The following is an 8,326-nucleotide window of genomic DNA, read 5'->3' as shown; positions in this document are numbered from 1 at the left end:
CACCCCACCCATTGGCTCAACCCAACCCACCCATCCGCTCAACCCAACCCAACCCAACCATTGGTTCAGCCCAACCCAAGCACCTGCTCAACACAACCCCACGGGATCCAACCCAAGCACCAGCTCAACCCAACCCAACACAGAGGGATCCAACCCAAGTATCGATTCAACCCAACCCAACCATTGGTTGAACCCAACCCAACCATCTGCTCAACCCAACCCAACTATCGGTTCAACCCAATCCAACCTCCCACCCAATCCAACCCAACCCAACCCAACCATCTGCTCAACTGAACCCAAGCACCTACTCAACCCAACCCAACCATCTGCTCAACACAACCCAACCACTGGTTCAACCCAACCCAACCCCCTGCTCAACCCAACCCAACCCAACCCAACCCAACCCAACCATCTGCTCAACCCAAAAATCTGCTCAACCCAACTCAAAAAACCTGCTCAGCCCAACCCAACCCAACCATCTGATCAACCCACCCCAACCCAACCCAACCCAACCCAACCCAACCCAACCCATTGATGATTCTGGATTGGGATGAAGCTCCATGTCCATCTCCCAGGATGGGTTAAGACCAGGATGGACCCCCCACCAGTGGTCTCCAGGGATGGGGACCCTCCAGTGTCACCTTTTCTGGGAGCTGAGCCTCCACCTCCTTCTTGAGGCGCCGCAGCAGGAAGGGCCGCAGCACCTTGTGGAGACGGCGGATGATGAGGATTGTCTCCTCCTCGTTCAGGTCCACCTGGAGTTGGCACCAGGAGCAGGAATTGTCATCAGAAATGGAAGTGGATGCACTCTCCCAATATCCCAAAACACTCCAAGAACCTCCTGAGCCCCAAATCCGAGTGGGATGCCACCTCCCAGAGCTCCTGAACCATCCCAACTTCTCCGGATCCATCCCAGACACCGATCCACCTCCCAGAGCTCCTGAACCACCCCAACATCTCCAGATCCATCAAAGACACTGATCCACTTCCAACTTCTCCAGATCCATCAGAGACACCGATCCACCTCCCAGAGCTCCTGAACCACCCCAACATCTCCAGATCCATCAAAGACACTGATCCACTTCCAACTTCTCCAGATCCATCAGAGACACCGATCCACCTCCCAGAGCTCCTGAACCACCCCAACATCTCCAGATCCATCAAAGACACTGATCCACTTCCAACTTCTCCAGATCCATCAGAGACACCGATCCACCTCCCAGAGCTCCTGAACCACCCCAACATCTCCAGATCCATCAAAGACACTGATCCACTTCCAACTTCTCCAGATCCATCAGAGACACCGATCCACCTCCCAGAGCTCCTGAACCACCCCAACATCTCCAGATCCATCAAAGACACTGATCCACTTCCAACTTCTCCAGATCCATCAGAGACACCGATCCACCTCCCAGAGCTCCTGAACCACCCCAACATCTCCAGATCCATCAAAGACACTGATCCACTTCCAACTTCTCCAGATCCATCAGAGACACCGATCCACCTCCCAGAGCTCCTGAACCACCCCAACATCTCCAGATCCATCAAAGACACTGATCCACTTCCAACTTCTCCAGATCCATCAGAGACACCGATCCACCTCCCAGAGCTCCTGAACCACCCCAACATCTCCAGATCCATCAAAGACACTGATCCACTTCCAACTTCTCCAGATCCATCAGAGACACCGATCCACCTCCCAGAGCTCCTGAACCACCCCAACATCTCCAGATCCATCAAAGACACTGATCCACTTCCAACTTCTCCAGATCCATCAGAGACACCGATCCACCTCCCAGAGCTCCTGAACCACCCCAACATCTCCAGATCCATCAAAGACACTGATCCACTTCCAACTTCTCCAGATCCATTACAGACACTGATCCACCTTCAACATCTCCAGATCCATTCCAGACACCGATCCCCCTCCAGGAACCCTCCCAAGCCTCCCAGACCCATCACCACCAACCTCAAACCCACCTCCAGCACCCCCCCACCATCTCCCTGTCCCCCCCTTTTTTCCAGCACCTTCTCGCCGGTCATGGCGAAGGGCGCGTTGAACCACTGCTCGAAGGTGCTGCAGCTCTTGAAGATGGTGGGCAGCAGGAAGTTGAGGAGGGCCCAGAGCTCCGGGAGTTTGTTCTGGAGGGGGGTCCCGGTGAGGAGAAGCCGCCGTGGGGCCACGTAGTGGGTGTTGAGGACCTGGGTCAGCTTGCAGTGGTGGTTCTTCATGCGGTGGCCTTCGTCCACGATCATGTACTTCCAACGGATCTGGGGGGAACAGGAGAAACGGAGAAGAACATCTCAGGTGGGCACCAGCCATAAATGGTTTTAGCAGAATGTTGGAAGAATTTTGGAAGAATTTTGGAAGAGTTTTGGAAGAGTTTTGGAAGAATTTTGGAAGAATTTTGGAAGAAGTTTGGAAGAAGTTTGGCAGAAGTTTGGCAGAATTTTCTCAGGACCTTCTGGAATTCAACCCAATTCAACCCAACCTTCTGGAGTTAATGGAGATTACTAAGGAAAAGCGGATAAAATAAGAAAGAAACTCAAAAAATAGGGAAAAAAAATTCAAAAAATAAGAAAAAAACCTCAAAAAATAAGAAAAAAACCTCAAAAACTAAGAAAAAACCTCAAAAACGAAGAAAAAAACCTCAAAAAATAAGGAAAAAACCCTCAAAAATTAAGAAAGAAGAAGCTGAGAAACCCAATTTAGGCCCCAATTATTCTTCTACTTCCTTCCACCTCTATTCCATTTTTTAGGTTCTACGCTCTGAGAACTTTCCACCAACCGTAAATATCAGAATTTGTCAAAATTTCATCTTTGCCAACATCTCGCCAGCAGGGAAGAAACTGGGAAAACCTCTGGATGAAGAGCTCACCTTGGCCAGGATGTGCTTGTCCTTGATGATGTACTCGTAGGTGGTGAGGAGAACGTTGAATTTTCCGCTCCGGAGCTGCGGGACGAAGGCGCGGCGCGCCGCCGGAGAGCCCTGCGGGGACAATTCCAACCGGGAACGTCAGAATTCCCAGGAAAATGGGGGCTTATCCAAAAAGGGGAGGAGGTTTTGGGGTCTCCTGATGCAGAGGAACGAGCGAAAACGGGATTTTGGGGGATTTTTGTGATTTTTCACGGATTTTCACGGATTTTTGTGGATTTGGAGGTCCAACCCATTTGGATTTGGAATTCCCAGAAAAATGGGGGGTTATCCAAAAAGGGGAGGAGGTTTTGGGGTCTCCTGATGCAGAGGAACGAGCAAAAATTTGGGGATTTTTGGGGATTCTCATGGATTTGGAGCTGGGACCCAAGGGCAGCTTCCTCCAGAGCAGGAAGAGGAAAATGGAGGCTTGGAATGGAAATGGAATCCAAGGAAATGGAATTCAATAATTGAATCCAAGGAATTAATCCAAGGAATTAATCCAAGGAAATGGAATCCAAGGGAATTGAATCCAAGGAATTAATCCAACTAATTAATTCAGGGAAATTCAATCCAAGGAATGAATCCAATGAATTCATCCAAGGAAGTGGAATCCAAGGAAATGGAATCCAAGGAATTAATCCAATGAATTCATCCAAGGAAATGGAATCCAAGGAAATGGAATCCAAAGAAACGAAATCCAAGGAATTAATCCAAGGAATTAATCCAATGAATGAATCCAACAAATTAATCCAACGAATCAATCCAAGAAAATGGAATCCAAGGAATGAAACCCATGGAATGAATCCAATGAATTAATCCAAGGAATCAATCCAAGGAAAAGGGATCCAAGGAAATTCAATCCAAGGAATTAATCAAAGGAAATTAAATCCAAGGAATAAATCCAAGGAATGAACCCAAGGAAACAGAACCCAAGGAAACAGAACCCAAGGAAACAGAACCCAAGGAATGAATCCAAGGAAATGGAATCCAAGGAATTAATCCAATGTTTTAATCCAAGGAACAAACCCAAGGAATTCGGCCCTTACCTTGTAGGAGACCTTGACCACGGACGGGGCCCACTTGTCGAACTCGTAGGCCCAGTTGGACAAAGTCCTGCGGGGAAAGACAGACGGAAAAAGGGCGGGAATTTTGGGAATTTTGGTTCTCCACATGGAAAAAGGGCGGGAATTTTGGTTCTCCGGGCACTCACGAGAGCGGGACGATGATGAGGAAGGGGCCGTTGATCCTCTTGTGCTCCATGAGGTACGTGATGAGGGCGATGGTCTGGATGGTCTTGCCCAGGCCCATCTCGTCGGCCAAGATCCCGTTGAGGTTGTTGTTGTAGAGGGACACCAACCACTCCAGGCCTTTGATCTGTGGGAATGGAGATCCAGCTCCAGATGCCACCTCAGATCTCCATCCAGCTTCTCAATTCCATTGTCCTACCTCAGATCTTCATCCCACACTGCATCCAGCCCCGTATCAACCTCAGATCTTCATCCAGCTCCAGATCCTACCTCAGATCTTCATCGATCTCCTCAATCCCACCTCAGATCTTCATCCACCTCCAGATCCTACCTCAGATCTTCATCCCACGTTGCATCCAGATCCTATATCCCACCTCAGATCTTCATCCAGCTCCTCAATCCCACCTCAGATCTCCATCCATCTCCAGATCCACCTCAGATCTCCATCCATCTCCAGATCCACCTCAGATCTCCATCCATCTCCAGATCCACCTCAGATCTCCATCCATCTCCAGATCCACCTCAGATCTCCATCCATCTCCAGATCCACCTCAGATCTCCATCCATCTCCAGATCCACCTCAGATCTCCATCCATCTCCAGATCCACCTCAGATCTTCATCCAGCCCCATATCCCACCTCAGATCTCCATCCCATACTGGATCCATCTCCAGATCCACCTCGGATCTCCATCCATCTCCAGATCCCACCATTTTCTCCCCACATCTCCACACCTGGTACTGCTTGAGGACGCCGTTGACCATCAGGGCCGACTGCTTGTCCACGCGCTCGGTGACGGCGTGAGCCACGGCGTAGTAGGACTGGAGACCCCGCGCCAGCGCCTGGGACACGCCGTACTCGTCGTCCACGTCCTGCTTGGCGTTCCTGCCCGGAAAAACGGGGTGAAAAACTGGGATAATGGGTCAGGGACCAGCCGGGAATGGGGGAAATGGGGGAAAAATGGGATCAAGGGTCATGGAGAGGAAGAGGAGGAAGAGGGGAAGAAGAGGAAGAGAGGAAGAAGAAGAGGAAGGAGAGGAAGAAGGAGAAGAAGGAGGAGAAGGAGAACATGGAGAAGGAGAAGAAGGAGGAGAAGGAGGAGAAGGAGGAGAAGGAGGAGAAGGAGGAGAAGGAGGAGAAGGAGGAGATGGAGAAGATGGAGAAGATGGAGAAGGAGAAGGAGAAGGAGAAGGAGAAGGAGAAGGAGAAGAAGAAGAAGGAGAAGAAGGAGAAGAAGGAGAAGAAGGAGAAGAAGGAGAAGAAGGAGAAGAAGGAGAAGAAGGAGAAGAAGGAGAAGAAGGAGAAGAAGGAGAAGAAGGAGAAGAAGGAGAAGAAGGAGAAGAAGGAGAAGAAGGAGAAGAAGGAGAAGAAGGAGAAGAAGGAGAAGAAGCAGAAGAAGGAGACGAAGAAGACAAAGAAGAGGAAGAAGAAGAGGAAGAGAGGAAGAAGAGGAAGAGGAAGGAGGGAGGAAGGCTCACTCGATGATGTGTCGGGCGTCCACCTCCGAGACGTCGTCGCTGTCAGGATCTGGAATTTTCTTCTTCTCCTCCACGGGCAGCGCTGGCTGGGCTGGTTGAGGCTGCTCCTCCTCCTCCTCCTGGGGAGAAAAAAATCAAATTTCAGTTAAAAATGTAAAAGAGAAAAAAAAAAAACAGGGAATGCTGAGATTATGGGGGTGAAGTTAATTAAAAGGGTGTGAGATCAATAAAATATTTTCTTTTCCAATTCTGCCCCATTTTATTTTCCAATTCTGCCTTCCTCACCTCCTCCTCCTCCTCGGAGCCGCTCTCTTCGCTGTCGGAGCGCGGGGCCACCTCGTAGCTGGAGGGAAAATGGGAATTTTCCAGAACATGGAATTGGCTCTGGAATTCCCAGTGTTCCCAGTGCTCCCAGTATCCCCAGTTTACCCCGGGTTCATCTCCAGCCAGGCCTCCAGCTGCCCGGCCTTGGGCGCGTCGGTTCCCGTCAGGATTTTGCCGCTCTCCACGTGGATCACCTTCACCGGGAGGTCGCTCATCTGGCTGGTCTCATCCAGGGGCTGGGAATGCCAGGGGAAATCCTCAGAAATTCCCAAAATTCCCCCCCAAAAAATCCTCCCCGGATTGGGAATTTTCAACCCAAAAATTCCCCCCGGATTGGGATTGAGAATTCTTGAAAATTCCCGAAATTCACCCAAAAACCCCCCCCCCCCACCAGGATTCTGATTGGAAATTCTCAAAAATTTAAAAAAAAAAAAAATGTCCCAGGATTGGGAATTCTCAAGAATTCCCCAAAAATCCCCCCCAGATTGGGAATTCTCAGCCCAAACAATTCCCCCCAGATTAGGATTGGGAATTCTCAGCCCCAAAAAATCTCCCCAGATTGGGACTGGGAATTCTCAAAAATCCCCCCAGGATTGGGATTGGGAATTCTCGAAAATTCCCAAAATTCCCCCCAAAAAATCCTCCCCAGATTGGGAATTTTCAGGCTAAAAAATTCCCCCTGGATTGGGAATTCTCCAAAATTCCCCAAAATTCCCCCAAAATCCCCCAGGATTGGGGTAAGCCCGGACTCACCTCCCCATCAGGGCCGATGGCTGGAGCCTGTCCCTCGGCGTTCTCTGCCTTCTGTGGGGACAACGGGAGGAGGAGGATGAAGGAGAGGAAGAGGAGAAGGAGAAGAAGAAAAAATGGAAGGAGATGAAGGGTGGGAAGGAAGAAAATGAGAGGAGAAAAGGAAGGAGGAGGAGAAGAAGGAGAAGAAGGAGAAGGAGGAGAAGGAGGAGAAAGAAGAAGGAAAAGAAGAAGGAAAAGAAGAAGAAGGTGAAGGAGAAGGAGGAGGAGGAGAAGAAAGAGAAGAAGGAGAAGGAAAAGAAGAAGAAGGAAAAGAAGAAGGAAAAGAAGAAGAAGGTGAAGGAGAAGGAGGAGGAGGAGAAGAAAGAGAAGAAGGAGAAGGAAAAGAAGAAGAAGGAAAAGAAGAAGGAAAAGAAGAAGAAGGAAAAGAAGAAGGAAAAGAAGGAAAAGGTGAAGGAGAAGGAGGAGGAGGAGAAGAAAGAGAAGAAGGAGAAGGAGGAAAAAAGGATGGAAAGGAGAAGTAAAAAGGGAAGGAGACAAAGGGTGGGAAGGAAGAAAAGGAGAGGAGAAAAGGAAGAAGAAGGAGAAGAAGAAGAAAAAATGGAAGGAGAGGAGGAGGAAGAAGGAGATGAGACAGAAGAGGAAGAAGAAAAAATAGGATGGGAAGGAGAAGAAAAAAATGGAACGAGACAAAAGGTGGGAAGGAAGAAAAGGAAGGAGAAGAGACAAAAAGAGCAAAGAGAAGAAAGGAAGGAAAGAGAGAAACGAGGAAGAGGAGGAGGAGGAAGGAGATGAAGTCAGCCTGGGCAGCCCAGCCCTGGCACTGCCTCCAGACACCCTCCTGGCCTTCCTCCCTTGTCCCACCTTCTTCTTCTTCTTCTTCTTCTTCTCCTTGGCCACCTGGGCTGCCTTGTGCTGCCTCACCAGCTCGGTCAGGTTGGCCACGTACTCGTCGGTCTGCTGCAGCAGGTAGGCCAGGCGCTTGTCCTTCTTCTGGTCGATGAGCTTGCGGTAGCCTTCCTCATCCTCGGCCTGCCCGGGGGGAGAAACAGCTCAGGGACCATCCTCATCCTCACCCTCAAGTGAGAAACAGCTCAGGAACTGTCCTCATCCTCAGGGGAGAAACAGCTCAGGAACTGTCCTCATCCTCATCCTCATCCCCCTCCTCATCCTCGGCCTGCCCGGGGGGAGAAACAGCTCAGGGACCATCCTCATCCTCACCCTCAGCCTCATCCTCAAGTGAGAAACAGCTCAGGAACCATCCTCATCCTCATCCTCACCCTCAGCCTCATCCCCATCCCCTTCCTCATCCTCGGCCTGCCCGGGGGGAGAAACAGCTCAGGGACCATCCTCATCCTCACCCTCAGCCTCATCCTCAAGTGAGAAACAGCTCAGGAACCATCCTCATCCTCATCCTCACCCTCAGCCTCATCCCCATCCCCTTCCTCATCCTCGGCCTGCCCGGGGGGAGAAACAGCTCAGGGACCATCCTCATCCTCATCCTCAGGGGAGAAACAGCTCAGGAACCATCCTCATCCTCATCCTCAGCCTCATCCTGCCCATCCACCCATCCAACCACTCGACACTGTCCATCCATCCATCCAACCACT

The 8,326-nt window shown here is 50.4% G+C and overlaps 1 protein-coding gene across 1 annotated transcript in view; it reads right to left on the bottom strand.

Moving 5' to 3' along the window:
• The window catches only part of LOC102039965 (transcription activator BRG1), a gene marked incomplete at its 5' end in the record, with an annotated part of 32,774 nt that overhangs the window by 17,727 nt on the left and 6,721 nt on the right, over positions 1-8,326 (bottom strand). The window contains 11 exons of the mRNA XM_031065661.1: positions 642-755; positions 2,029-2,271; positions 2,880-2,990; positions 3,965-4,031; positions 4,129-4,292; positions 4,899-5,049; positions 5,643-5,761; positions 5,928-5,985; positions 6,072-6,202; positions 6,720-6,770; positions 7,581-7,748. Coding sequence (XP_030921521.1) covers positions 642-755; positions 2,029-2,271; positions 2,880-2,990; positions 3,965-4,031; positions 4,129-4,292; positions 4,899-5,049; positions 5,643-5,761; positions 5,928-5,985; positions 6,072-6,202; positions 6,720-6,770; positions 7,581-7,748 — 1,377 coding nt within the window. The remainder of the gene's footprint in view (positions 1-641; positions 756-2,028; positions 2,272-2,879; positions 2,991-3,964; positions 4,032-4,128; positions 4,293-4,898; positions 5,050-5,642; positions 5,762-5,927; positions 5,986-6,071; positions 6,203-6,719; positions 6,771-7,580; positions 7,749-8,326) is intronic.

The sequence above is a fragment of the Geospiza fortis genome, unplaced genomic scaffold, assembly GCF_000277835.1.
Source record: "Geospiza fortis unplaced genomic scaffold, GeoFor_1.0 scaffold1944, whole genome shotgun sequence".
Classification (NCBI taxonomy): domain Eukaryota; kingdom Metazoa; phylum Chordata; class Aves; order Passeriformes; family Thraupidae; genus Geospiza; species Geospiza fortis.
The sequence above is the reverse complement of the archived record's forward strand: the minus strand, read 5'-3'. Positions and strand labels throughout refer to the sequence as shown.